The sequence below is a fragment of the Aulostomus chinensis genome, chromosome 18 (genome assembly GCF_037954235.1).
Source record: "Aulostomus chinensis isolate RoL2024-O1b breed Wild chromosome 18, RoL_Achi_v1.0, whole genome shotgun sequence".
Classification (NCBI taxonomy): Eukaryota; Metazoa; Chordata; class Actinopteri; order Syngnathiformes; family Aulostomidae; genus Aulostomus; species Aulostomus chinensis.
Window position 1 is genome coordinate 19,157,069 of NC_141337.1, and position 13,911 is coordinate 19,170,979.

Sequence of the window (13,911 nt, forward strand, 5' to 3'; positions counted from 1 at the left end):
ACTTGGAGTTACATTGTGTTGTATTAGTGGTCCCTTTATGTTTTTGAGCAGTGTCTATTCTCAGAATTGTACATGAAACAATTTTGGTAATTTGACATTCTTTCCCCTTTGATTTTTTTAACCACCTTGAATGCCATAAATCTTGCACAAGGCACTTTTAATTAGAACTGTTTCACGTAATTGGTACACATTTCTTTTCCTCAACACCTTTCAGCACACTTTCATCTTGTCTCGTCATAAGATTAACCTCATAACACAAACAAACTTGTCAAAACTAGACGGTATTCATAAAATAACGTTCACCCAACACGAGCATTAGGCTTCCTCCCAGAAAATTTATTTAAAAAGTTAAACAAAAAACTAAATTACCTTTACGGACTCAAAGGACAGGAAACAAGACATATCTGTATGAATACCACAATGTCAAAATTCAAAAGTGGAGTCCTGTTTCGACTCCAGTTTAAAATCTAATGTTTACTGTGGTTGGCAACACCTTAATATATGGAATATGAATGTAGCAAGAGAATCCCATCCATTGTCAAGTGTAGTCACCACCACAGTATCTGGGTGCTTCATAGCTGTACAATCGGAGGAAATGCCTAAATATACACAAAGTTTGATTGTTGGACCATTAATCAATTGTACTGAGATAAGTCATCTCCAGCATTGCAAAGTGGCCCAATTCAAGCAGTTTTCACTTGGTATTTCTGCTTCTCTTTCTTCTCCTGTGCTTTTCGTTTCTGTCTGCCGAGCTGCCTGAAGAATAGTCTCTTAGGATTCAGACCGTAAGCCTTCAGTCTCTGTCTACTGAACTCCCGGCCTCGTATTTTCACCCCAGATTTTCCTGAAGCAAGGCGACTACCGGAATGCTTCTTGCTGGATGATTTCATCCTTTCAATCCTGTTTTTCACCTCCACAAGGTTATCTGCCGCCACTTTCTGATCAGGAACTGCAGTCTGGGGGTCATCTTTCTGTTTGATCTTTTTCTTAGGAACCAGAAACTCCTCTGCTTCACCAGCCTTGACTTCTCTAAGATCTTGAGCTGGCACCATGTCCACGTCAGAGGCAGAGCCACCATCTCCAGCTCCTCTGCCTTGCTTCTCAGCACTCTTCATGTGACCTCTCCACTTCTTCCCCATCTTGGTCTTGGTATCTGCCGCCTCTTCATCTTCCCTGTACAGGGAGTTCAGATCAATATTACTCACATTTGCAACAGAAATGATGAACTTTCTCATTAAGCATAAACCTGACAAAGACAAACTCACTCAGCATATACAGAGCTCAGAGTTTCTTTCTTCTTCTTGATATTCTGTGCCTTAATTTCATAGTTCCTTAAGTCACTCATCTCTTCCTTATCAGACCTGAGGAGATAAAAAGAGGAAAAATGATCTGAGTAAAGTCAAATGAGCTGAGAGAATAAAGAGTCTGAAACATTCAAACAAGGAGAACCTGAACATGCATGTCTTCTTCAGAGAGCACCATCGGTTCAGGTCCTTGTCATCGGCACATAGAATCTGTGGATTGAACCAGACTTGCTTATTAGTTCAAATAATTATTGTGTGTTTGAGAGACACACTTTGTTTTTTGTTACGTTGCACGGCCTGCTCAGAGAGAAGATTAAATTGAAGTCATTCCCTGGTCAGAGCTCTTCCCAGAGGGAGGCAATACCAGATCAGTCACTTCCATGCTCATCACTGCAGCATCCATAAGTGTTAAAGTTGGTTTGATTTGAGCTCAAATCAAAGTGTTGGTGGACCACTGAGCAAACAACTGGAAAAAAATGGGGATTATACAGGACGATGCAATTTAGAGTGTGTAAAAAGACATCTGTGGGCTGTTTTGTGGCTTGTTGTTGTCTTGTCGGTTGTCATTGGATTCAAGCTTAACAAACTGTATGTGGCTGGCTCCTTCAGCATTGGAGTCACATGGAAGAAAACCAGGAGGGCAAATATCAGTCTATCATCTACGTGACTCCAATGCTGAGGAAGCCTCTCCCTGCAGCCTCTATTTCTCCCATGGTGATATTTGACACATGGAAACATTAAGTTGCAAAGACTCAGACGAAGGTAGCTTGTAATATTAAAAATCTCAATGCCATCCATTTTCAAGCCAGTTCCTGTAACAAATGCTGAAAGTTCTGTTGTAAAAGATCTGTTTTTAACTTTAAAAAAAAAAACAATTACATGTAAAGAATAAGAGATTAATCTGACTCTGCCAACAATGTGAACTAAGAACAGAAAATACGACAGATACAGCAACATTAACGAACTGAAGCCCCTTTCACACTGCACCAAAAACGCGGGTGAACACGGGGGTTTGGGTGCTCTGAAAGGGTCGACTCAGCATTTCGACCCGCGTCCACCGACCCTCCAAGCAACCCGGGTGTTTAGCGGCTCTGCTCGGCTCGCCTGCAGTGTGAAAAACGCAACGTGTGTTGTCTCAGGTTTCCTGCGATATGACCCACTGACGTAGATCTACCTTCCTGTCGCATTCTGCTTTTGTCACTGTGCCACCTATCAGGCTGTCATTGTGGAAGCTCCGGGGGAAAAAAATTGGGCTGGGCTGGGCTGGGCTGGGCTGGGCTGGGCTGCGAGAGCTGCTCACTCATCTCATCTCTCAATAAAGTTTTGGCCTCTGCCATAAGATCAGTCTTCCTGTTGATGTCCCTGAGACTCTGTTTCACGCCGTTTTTTTTTCAAACAATTTACATGTGTATCTTACATGAATTAATCTTTACTGAGGGAACCCTAACGTGAACTGCGCAAGTGCCAATGTGTTTATAAACAACTTATATGGGCCTGTCAGTGAGTGGGGGGTCCTTTTCCTTTTTTTTGGAGGGGGGGGGGGGGTGCCTTATGGCCTGAAGCTTGGCCTGCTCTGAGGGGCGGGGGAGAACAGGGGATGGGTGGAGGGGTTTGGGGTGGAGGGTTGGGGGTTAGCTCTGTACAGGGGCGGTGGGCCTGGTCGTTGTGGAGGGCTGCGGTTGCCCCGCCTGGGCGTGGGGTGTGGGCGGGTGTCGGCCCCAGCTACTGAACACGACAGGTTTAAAAATAATAATAAAAAAATAAAACAACTTATATAGAGATCTTGACATCTTTCTTATCAATCATGGCAGCGCACTGGCAAGATCGTGAGGTCCGCGAGCTGCTCGCCATCCACGGTGAAGAGGAGATCCGGCGGCAGATTTCTGGAACCGTACGGGACACAGCGATTTATGAGAATGGTGATTCATGGGAATATCACCATTCGACTTGACAATGTCCATGCCGTCGTCTGTTTACCTCGCATGTGTTATGATGACGTTGTCAGCGCGATGACGCATGACAGAGAAAAACACAGGCACGCAGCCCTCACAGCGGGAGCTCAGACCCGCGTCTGCTATAAGCTTGAATGTGCCCTGATGCCGAGCAAACGCGGGTACAAAAACCCGCTTTGAAACGTGCGTTTCAGTGTGAAAGGGGTAAATGAGAACTAATTATGTCAGGATAGTGAAGTGTCGCTGTTCACACCTCATCAGTGGTCAGGCCAAAGTCATTGGCCAGAACCTGCCTGTACCGGAACCTGCATGGGAGGTCATCGATGATGTCCTCGTAATCCAGTTTATAATACTCATCCAAGTACTGCTCAAAACTCTTCTCCTCTGAAATACAAAGCGTGTTAATTTGGATAAATTCATGTAAAAAAAAAACAAACAAAAAAATTATGGTGAAGACCCCGACTGGAGGTTGAGTGACACCTACGAGGGTTAAACATAGGCTTGTGTTTAGAGATGACGTCAGCAAAGACGGACTTCTTTTTCTTTTTGCCCATTTGCAGGACATCGTCTCTCTTCATCTTTTTCCTTTCTTTTTTCTTCTTCTTGGAGGTAGTTTGCTGGTTGGGATCAAAGTCTGCATCCATCTAGTTAAGAGGAAGCGCCTTCATGAGTTGTTGTTTTGGTTTTTTTTGCCAGGACAAACATGAAGCAGTGCATATACTGGATTCAGGTGATGCACTGACACGACAATGAAATAAAGCTTTAGGCAAAAATGTGTCGACTCACAATGAAACCCTGGTCTTCGCAGTGTGGTTCTAAAGCGTCATACTCCTCCTCACCTTCCCTGTACTTTTCTTGTTCCTCAACAGTCCACATGTCCCAGTTCCAGTGCTCTGTAGCATAGCGTAGCGTGGCGCGCGCGCACACACACACACACACACACACACACACACACACACACACGTGAAAATTGGGGATTGTTTAACCATTTCTATAGTAACTCCTACTCACTCATGACGAACAAGAACATTCTGAGCTAGATGTTGCATAATCACAACAAAGCTTAAGGTACCAAAATAAATACTGCACAGGTAATGGGAGGTTAGCACAGACTTGCCTTCAAGTTCATCATCATCATCGAACTGAGGCTTTTCATCTTCTTCACCTCCATAGTATTCGTCACCAAAAAATTTCTGCAAATGGGAAAGAAAATATAGCTGATGGCAGTTTTTATGTGCATCTGTTATATTGACAGGTGTGAGCAGAAACAATTCAATTACTGTAACCTCTTTTGATTCTTGTTTTTTCACTGGAAATTTTATTTTCAACCCCTGATCGATTAATGCTGGCAGAGACCTCGTTTTGGAGAAGTGTATTTGATGACCGTCGACAGGTATGTCAACATTTACCACTCAGGACAATTTACTGAGCAAATGAGCAGTCAGCCAGTGTCTTGGGGTCTCAGCTTCCTAAAGCGCGTGCAGAAATGCTGACCGCAAAACATCAAAACACCTAGTGTGTTAGAATGTGTGTTCCCACCTTCATGAGCTGATCATGTTGCTGTGGATCAAAGTCTCCCTCCAGGTCGGCCTGACTAAATGCCAGCTCCTCATTGCCAGTAAGCTCTTGAAGCCTCTTTAGCTTCTCCATGATCTCGTTTCTTTTGAGGTTCTTCAGCTGCTTCAGCTGCTCCTGTTTCAGCTGTTTTTCCTGAAATCGCCATGGGAGATTATTGAAGATTTACCACTGAGAAGAAGAGAATGACAAAACCAATATTGGTTTCTTTTAATTACCTTTTTCTTCCTCGCTTTCATTTCCTCCCTTTTGCATTTTCTGCGATCATCTTTGGAGCGCACAGAGCTAACAATATTGCGCGGATAGGTCTTGATTTGCTCAGCGGCAGGCTCTTCGAACCTAAAGTTGTATCTTCTCTCAAAGTCCTCCTGCTGCTGCAAGAAGGTCTCACCTTCCTCTTCAGAATCCTCCAAATCATCCTGGACTACCTCATCATAGGTCGGGATCCTTCATGAATCGATGGCATATATTAGTGTTCCTTATACATGGAAAACAAAAATTAACGCTGTTCTTTGTTTACATCCTCAAGGATGCAGACACCCTCTCTACCTTTAAGAGCAGACTAAAGAGCTTCCTTTTTGATCAGGCTTATAGTTGGGCTGCCTAGGCTGGCCCTTAGATATTCTGATATAGGCTTAGCCTGCGGGGGATCTCCCATGGTGCACTGGGCTTCTCTCTCCTCCTCTCTGTCCTGCTGTATGTGTCATACATAAATCATACTCATGTATGTTACTAACTAACTGGTCTTCTTCTCCGGAGCCTTTGGGCGTCCCCACTTCCCAGATCCCGGGCACTGCTGGAGGAGGCTGCAGACCTGAATTGGCTTAGACGGCCACCCTTCACATCACCTGCTCATGTCCCTTTCTAGCCATCATTCTCTTCCCCATCCCTCCCTCTCTATCTCTGCCCCTCTCCTTCCTTCTGTATATCTGACTTCCTCCATTTTCTGTATTAGTCTCTGTCCCACTCTCCAGCTGTCTTTCCCCCAAACAGTTAAAGCAGAAGGCTGTCCCATTGAGCCTTGTTCTGCTCGAAGTTCCTGCCTCTTGAAAGGAAGTTTTCATGGCTGACAGCCTCTACTTGTAAAGTGTCATGAGATAACTTTTCTTGTTATTTGGTGCTATACAAATGAAACTGATTTGACTTTTTCCATCTGATCAATCCAGCCTGGCAGCACCATACCTTTCATCATCCTTGTTGTCTAGGTAGCCCTTGTTTAGGACATAGTCTCTCAGGAAACACTCCTTGTCATCCAATTGGGGGTCACTCCAGTAGTCCCGGAGGTACTTCTGTTTCAACACAAACTGCTTCATCACTGAGACAGTTAAACCCAAATGTCTTCTACTTTAGTTCTTTGAAACTTTGCTCACTCACCATGTCCTTCAGCTCCTCTGGACCCTCAAGCTCAGCCTGGCCTTTCAGCCACTCCACATAGTCGGCCTCTTCTTTATCCTGCATGTAAAGACATTTAGCAGCTCTGGGATGTGCTAGTTTGAGAGAAGCTTAGGGTTTATCTTGACCTTCTCTTCCCATGTTTTAATCCTCCTGGTCAGCAGCTGGGATTCTCCTGAACTGCCTTCGTCTTCGTCGCTGTCCTGGACGAACTTGCAGAGGCTACGAGAAACATTTAGGCTCCCTTAAATAGTCAGCAAGTCATTGTGCTGTGCATCTGAAGATAGTTTGAGCCTCACCTTTCTTTCAATTGCCTTTGCTCCTGAACGTAGCTGGGAGAGTCGGCTCTCTTTCGGATAAAATACCATCGTTAAGACATTTGATCACATTTAACCTTTGCAGACTTCTGGGGGGAATACAGTTACTTGAGCTTACCTCTCTGCTTTGGGCAGTTTCCTCATCATTGCTGTCGTCATCATCATCATCATCATCATCTTCATATTTGCTATCAAATAAAAAAATATAAAGATCATTTACATCAATAATTATGTAAAGTTTGATCCTGGGAGTAAAATGCAACAGTGATAATTTCAGTAACAATTAAAGTTAACGAGGGCTGAAACGATTCCTTGAGCAATGCGATTACTAAAAGCATCAAGGCCTTGTTTAAATCTGAACTGTACTTTATTTTTCACATAGGGGTGGGCACTGAAATGCAGAATTATCTAAGACCTAAGAATCGATAAGCTTAAATTTTGCTATAATGAATTATCACATGGCTGCAGCGTCTCTCCTCTCTGCATCAATGCAGTTACTCCATACACACACATGCAGCGCACACACACACAGGAGGTCAGTGCGTTTTATTACCCTGTCTGTGTCTGATCCATTAATTTTCTTCATCAGCAGGATGTTTTATAAGGTCACCCCAAAACCCAACTCGCATTTATATTTGTTCTCCATGAATAAATTCACCCGCAATTCAGTTTTGAATGACACTGACACCAACCAGGTGTATTTATTAGGTTAAACAACTACAAAAGGAGGCCTTTAGATTAAACAGGAGAGTCTTTGTCTCTGTCAGAAACCGTAAGACCTTCTCAGGGCAGAATGAACAGGTGAGGGAGGAGAGGAGGGCAGACTGATGACTGATCAATCCAGGGTGCCATAGCCCTCTGTGGCCCCCCTGTGTGTGTGTGTGTGTGTGTGTGTGTGTGTGTGTGTGTGTGTGTGTGTGTGTGTGTCAGAAACACTGCCGAGTGTAACATCATGCTGTTCACACACAGTCTGCTGTCATTAGTATGACAGAAAGACAGAGAGGGTCGTGTCCAGAAGGGAACCCTAGACCCAAGAGAGATCATGGCCCACACTTACTTCTTGCTCAGATGAGCATACAATCAAAAATGAGCGTAAAACATGCGTACGTTTATTTCCACACAAGCTGTGGCATTTATCAATTTGAGCGTGATCGTATTCTGCGATGAAATCTCACGACAGGTCTGAGTTTGTGTAATCTAGATTTGATGAGAGGTGACCTGTTGTTCATGGACAGGAGTCAGAGTTGCTTTAACAGCAGATGTTGTGTCACGGATGAAGATGCATGCGTCATGACAAATCCCTATGGTAAATATGTAGCTTATTAATTACAAAAAAAATTAAAATATGTAATTGTGTACTCCATTATCCTTTCAATTTCAATTGGTGCATGAGCACTGCTTTAATAGGCATAGGTTGACAAACAGTCCCGTAATTGAAAGCAATTATTATATTAACAGATCTGTGACGTGACAGATGAAACTTTAGTCAGTTGCCTGTTTCAACGACAGCTTTGGCTATGAGATGGTGAAGGCTCAGCGATGGCAGCTTTGGCTATGAGATGGTGAAGGCTCAGCGATGGCAGCTTTGGCTATGAGATGGTGAAGGCTCAGCGATGGCAGCTTTGGCTATGAGATGGTGAAGGCTCAGCGATGGCAGCTTTGGCTATGAGATGGTGAAGGCTCAGCGATGGCAGCTTTGGCTATGAGATGGTGAAGGCTCAGCGATGGCAGCTTTGGCTATGAGATGGTGAAGGCTCAGCGATGGCAGCTTTGGCTATGAGATGGTGAAGGCTCAGCGATGGCAGCTTTGGCTATGAGATGGTGAAGGCTCAGCGATGGCAGCTTTGGCTATGAGATGGTGAAGGCTCAGCAATGGCAGATCTGGCTATGAGATGGTGAAGGCTCAGCGATGGCAGCTTTGGCTATGAGATGGTGAAGGCTCAGCAATGGCAGATCTGGCTATGAGATGGTGAAGGCTCAGCGATGGCAGCTTTGGCTATGAGATGGTGAAGGCTCAGCGATGGCAGATCTGGCTATGAGATGGTGAAGGCTCAGCGATGGCAGATCTGGCTATGAGATGGTGAAGGCTCAGCGATGGCAGATCTGGCTATGAGATGGTGAAGGCTCAGCGATGGCAGCTTTGGCTATGAGATGGTGAAGGCTCAGCGATGGCAGATCTGGCTATGAGATGGTGAAGGCTCAGCGATGGCAGCTTTGGCTATGAGATGGTGAAGGCTCAGCGATGGCAGATCTGGCTCTGTTGGAGAACTTTAACATGTGCATCAGGAGGGAGAGGGTTTTTCGGGACCCCCAAGATTTATTCCAGGAGAGTGATGAGAGACTCGTGAGTCATTTTTGTCTCCCTAGGTATCTCCTCCTGGAGTTATGCCACAACCTTTAACCCCAATCAAGGAGAGAAACCCGGCGTTCCAATGCCATACCTGTGCCAGCGCAGGTGATATCCACCTTGGGGTTTTCGGCCAGCCACTCAGCCGAACTATTCCAGCAGTTATGAGGGCGATCAGTTCCCTCTCTACTGAGTATATTTAATTCCCGTATCATGATGCTCAGCAAACTGGGATTAAAAGGGATTTTTATGGGATGCCGAGTTTCCAAAAGTGATTGGAGCGACTGATGGTACCCATGTGCGTCTGAAGCCACCATCCGTGAATGGTTACACAATGCGCATACATCAATCGCAAAAATTACCACTCAGTTAAAGGTGCCATAGAGAGGTTGAAGGGGGTATTCATTCTTGTTCTGTGGTGTGGTATGTAACCCCACAAAAAATGATTGGGTCTGTCATGGATCAGAAGCTTCCTAAAAGGCTCTCTGAAACCGCGATGTTACCATGTTGGGTTTAGAATGCCTCGTTTGTCCCTATTGGGGTCGTTTCTGACCTCATCTGGCAACCTCATTATTTATGCAAGTGCATCAGTTGACGCCGATCGGTTGCCGTAGTTTATCTGGCAACCTCATTTAACTGCTACTCAGTGATTGGCTGCCCTCACTGTCACTGAAAAGAAAGTACTCCCACTTTCTCGGCTAACTGTCGCCGGTGCTAAGTGTGACTGCTACTGTCAATTGACAACATTCCATATAATACAACAACATTCGTAAGATAAGATACCAAGTAGCCACGGCCCATTCGCGGGTCCAGCTGTATATGCAGTGGCGGAGTGGCCATCGGGACAACCGGGAGTTTTCCCGGTGGCCTGGCCCCTTGGTAGCCTGCCTGGCTGGCGAGATTCCTTCCCCCTCAAGCCAGGCCAGGCCAGCTAGCGACAGACAGCGCAGATAAAGCAAAGGTCTCAATTCTATCGAGGCCGTTCCTTCAATCAATCTGCTCAGTCAGTGCTGCTGCTGCAGTCTCCAGTTTGTGTCAAGCGAGCGACACGAGAGAGCTGCACTCACTCGGCTCGCTCGCATAATCGCCCCCCCTCCGAAATATGTCGAAGGGGCGTGTGTGAAAGGGGTGGGTTCAGTGTGTGTGTGTGTGTGTGTGTGGGGGGGGGGGGGGCACTGACTGAACTGTGACGTAACACTTCAGCCAAAATCGCATTGGTCCATTTTCCCGCAGCGATTCAAAAAAGGGGAGATACTTCAAACAGAGGTTATGACACTGCCTCACACTTCGTGTGTGTTCTCCACAACTGGGGGACGTTGAAGAAACACCAAAAACACGAAAACGATGATTTTCATTGTAGGTGACCCTTAATGTTCAAGTAATCAGTGATGCCAGAGTATTCTGAATATGGTAGGCCGTGGCCTGGAAGCACACGCGACTCGTCAATTTTTCAAAACGGCAGTGTAGGTACTCGGTGACAAGAGGGTGCACTGCATTGCCAGAGTCATCACATCGGTGATGGCCACAATTACAGCGATGTGGCCTTATAATCAACGTTACTGATGTATTTAGTAATTTCATTCTAAACAACACTTCAGCAACCACCTTCTTTTTCTGAGTTACAAAAACAGCACCGCACTGTCATTGCCATCCACACTGCGGTCTAAGGTTGAATTAATTGGCATCGTCCTCTTCCGCCTGTTGACTTACATGACGCCACTCTGTCATTATCACCCATATTGCGGTAAAATGTTGACTTGATTAGCATCAATGCAATGTCTACATTTTTTTCACAGCATGTTATCAAAAAAACATAATTAGGTTAAAACAGGCAAGACTAACAGGTTGGACTAGTAAAGGCTTTCAAGAACTCCAGAGCTTCCTGAAGTCACTCACAGTACAGTGTCATGATTCTAAATGTGACACTGGTCATTTGCATTCCCACCAAAGTCTGCTCCTGTAGGTCTGTGGTCCGAAAGGTCACAACAAGTGCATTTTCTCAACTCTCCATTTAGTTGTGATGCATACAATGGGGGAAATAAGTATTGAACGCATTAACTTTTTTGTCATTACATTTATTTCCAAAGATGCAGTTCATGTGACATTTCTGCCAGACACTGGTATTCACTCAAATAATCCACACATGAAAAGAAATCACAACATTCAAATTCATAAATAATGATTATGTGGAATTATGTGCAATAACACAGGAAAAAAGTATTGAACACACTCTCTGAGACTGGGTTAAGACTTTGTGGAGAAGCCTTTGTTGGCAATGACAGCTTCCAGACGCTTCTTGTATGTATTAACTAATCGCCCACACTGCTCAGGTGGGATTTTTGCCCATTCCTCCGCACAGATTGTCTTTAAATCTTGAATATTCTTTGGTGCCCTCTGGTGAACCTTTTTCTTTAGTTCTTTCCACAAATGTTCAATCGGATTTAAGTCAGGTGATCGACTGGGCCATTCTAACACATTGATTTTCTTATTGTTAAACCATTGGAGAGTCAACTTTGCCATGTGCTTCGGATCGTTGTCCTGTTGAAAGGTCCAGCCACGTCTCATCTTCATCATCCTGGTGGATGGCAGCAGGTTCATCTCAAGAATTTGCCGATAGATGTTTCCATTCATTGCTCCTTCAATTACATGAAGTCTGCCAGTACCACGAGATGAGAAACAACCCCATGCCGTGATGTTTCCACCACCAAACTTCACTGTTGGTATGGTGTTATTTGGGGGATGTGCAGTGCCATCTCTCCTCCAAACATGGTGTGTAGTATGACAGCCAAAAAGTTCAATTTTGGTCTGGTCTGACCAGACAACGTTCTCCCAGTATTCCACAGGCTTATCCAGATGCTGTTTAGCAAACTTTCAACGAGCTTCAACATGCCTTTTTTTGAGGAATGGAGTCTTGCGGGCTGAGCGTCCATAGAGGCCATGGCGGTGGAGTGCATTGCCTATCGTTTTCTCTGTAACTCTTGTACCTGCTGCCTCCATGTCTTTCTGGAGCGCTTTCCGGGTGGTCTTTGGCTCTTTGAGAACTCTTCTGACCATCTTTCTGACCCCCTGGTCAGAAATCTTGCGAGGAGCTCCTGTGCGTGGCCTGTTGATGATAAGGTGATGCTTCTTCCACTTGCGGATAATAGCCCCAGCGGTGCTTACTGGAATACTCAGATGCTTGGAGATAAGTCTGGAACCAGTTCCATTCTGATGCTGAGCAACAATCAGGTTGCGAAGGTCTTGAGAGAGCTCCTTGCTTTTGCCCATCATGAGATGTGTCTTGTTTGACTACTTGGTGAAAAAACAACCTGTTTATAGGGCCATCAATCAGCACTCACCCAGCTGATGTTGGTTTGCACTTATAGGAAGTACAAAGACTAATTACTGTCAGATTTGAGATGGTATGGTGCCTTTCCTTGCCAAAATATACAGCTTTCCCATGGTGTGTTCAATACTTTTTTCCTGTGTTATTGCACACAATTCCACATAATCATTATTCATGGATTTGAATGTTGTGATTTCTTTTCATGTGTTGATTATTTGAGTTAATACCAGTGTCTGGAAGAAATGTCACATGAACTGCATCTTTGGAAATAAATGTAATGACAAAAAAGTTAATGCGTTCAATACTTATTTCCCCCATTGTACATCCCTGGGTGTGGACTGGTATTTTAAATTTTGTCTATTCATTTTGTCCCTGCAAGCCAAATAAAACCTTATGGTGAGCCAATTCAACCCTCAAGTATATGTGCACCAAATGGTACTACACACGTAGAGGCATCCAGAAACAAACCTATAGGTAATGCCAGAAAGGTTGAGGGTGGCACCTGAGACCATGCAGTGTCTGAGGGAAGGCCCACCTCGGACCCTTGCTATAGAAATTATACAAATAATTCTCTACAGAAATAGTGGAAGCGAACACTCACCCTTCCTTTTCCAGGATGACTATACGTTCATAGTCCTTGAGATACATGGGCTTCACTGTCTTAGAGGTTGAGGGCTTCATGTCACGATTCAGTGCATCTGTAAGCAACATATTTGATGAACAGCAAAACGTGAAATTGTTGACAAATAAATAACCCCACCTTCTGAGAAGAACATCGAATCTTTCTCGTATATCTTCGGGTCTTTCTTCTTCAGGAGTGACAATGTTCTGTAAAAATCCTTTTCAACTTCAGGATTCAGCTCCTGGGGGGTTGATTAAAGAGGACTTGTGAAGATAAAAGCTCGTTAACGACTCACTCAATCAGATGAAGAGAGCATCAGCTGACGATCTGCTGACAGACTCACCTCTTCGCTATCAGTGCTGGACTCAGACGACTCAGAGTCGCTGTCAGCTTCTCTGTCCCCATATCGGTCCTTCACTGCACAAACAACAATCAGGACAGACATTTAAAACAAAACCAAAAAAAAAGCTTGCTTCTCTGTCACGTTATCGTCATTAGCCTGACGCTTTACCCAGCGTTAGCTAACTGTCAGACACTTACGCCTCTGTAACTCTTCTTTCTGCCGGTATTTGTCATATTGCTGCGCGAACTTGGCGTTTATTTTTAATTCCGCTTTGCCAGACATGATTTGACACTCTCGCTGTATATGATGAATTGTGTATCGTACTGCACGCTACCGAGAAGTCCTGTTAGCTGCTACAGTCGTGAGCCACATGGTTTCCGGTGCACACGTCCTATGTCCTATTCGTACTTTAGGGGGCGCAGTCACGCCATCGTCTTCATCTTCTTCTTCTTCTTCTTCTTCTTCTTCTTCTTCTTCTTCTTCTTCTTCTTCTTCCTCCTCCTCTACTTCTTGTTTTATTTTATGGCGGTTGGCAACTAACGAATGGAAACATTACTGCCACCTACCGAAATGGAGTGTGAGTCGGGCTTTTATTTCACTTCGACAAAGGGGAAAAAAAAAAACCTAAATCCTTCTGGTCAGCCCAGTTTCCTCCAAGAAATTGAACAAAAAACCTTAAACAAACTGCCCCTGAATTTTCCTGTAGAGTTGCGTAAATTTTCAAAGGTACACGT

The 13,911-nt window shown here is 44.6% G+C and overlaps 1 protein-coding gene and 1 non-coding gene across 3 annotated transcripts; both read right to left on the reverse strand.

Moving 5' to 3' along the window:
- Positions 1 to 178: 178 nt before the first annotated feature.
- On the reverse strand, positions 179 to 13,613 carry kri1 (KRI1 homolog). 2 transcript variants are annotated; one of them, XM_086185600.1, is made up of 18 exons: positions 13,375 to 13,613; positions 13,178 to 13,251; positions 12,973 to 13,075; positions 12,814 to 12,910; positions 6,659 to 6,728; positions 6,523 to 6,572; positions 6,352 to 6,445; positions 6,206 to 6,283; positions 6,014 to 6,120; positions 5,050 to 5,278; positions 4,796 to 4,966; positions 4,374 to 4,449; positions 4,043 to 4,149; positions 3,741 to 3,900; positions 3,510 to 3,640; positions 1,450 to 1,514; positions 1,266 to 1,361; positions 179 to 1,173 (listed from the first exon to the last, which is right to left on the reverse strand). In XM_086185600.1, exons 1-18 carry the CDS (start codon positions 13,457 to 13,459, stop codon positions 684 to 686), a joined length of 2,283 nt encoding a protein of 760 aa, XP_086041726.1. In that variant the 5' UTR covers positions 13,460 to 13,613; the 3' UTR covers positions 179 to 683. The 2 variants fall into 2 exon arrangements, with proteins under 2 accessions (XP_086041726.1, XP_086041727.1); XM_086185601.1 differs by having other exon boundaries at positions 180 to 1,173; positions 13,512 to 13,555.
- LOC147245575 (Z30 small nucleolar RNA) lies at positions 1,602 to 1,700 on the reverse strand. The gene has a single exon (XR_015110275.1). It is a non-coding gene; the product is annotated as a Z30 small nucleolar RNA (small nucleolar RNA).
- Positions 13,614 to 13,911: the final 298 nt, after the last annotated feature.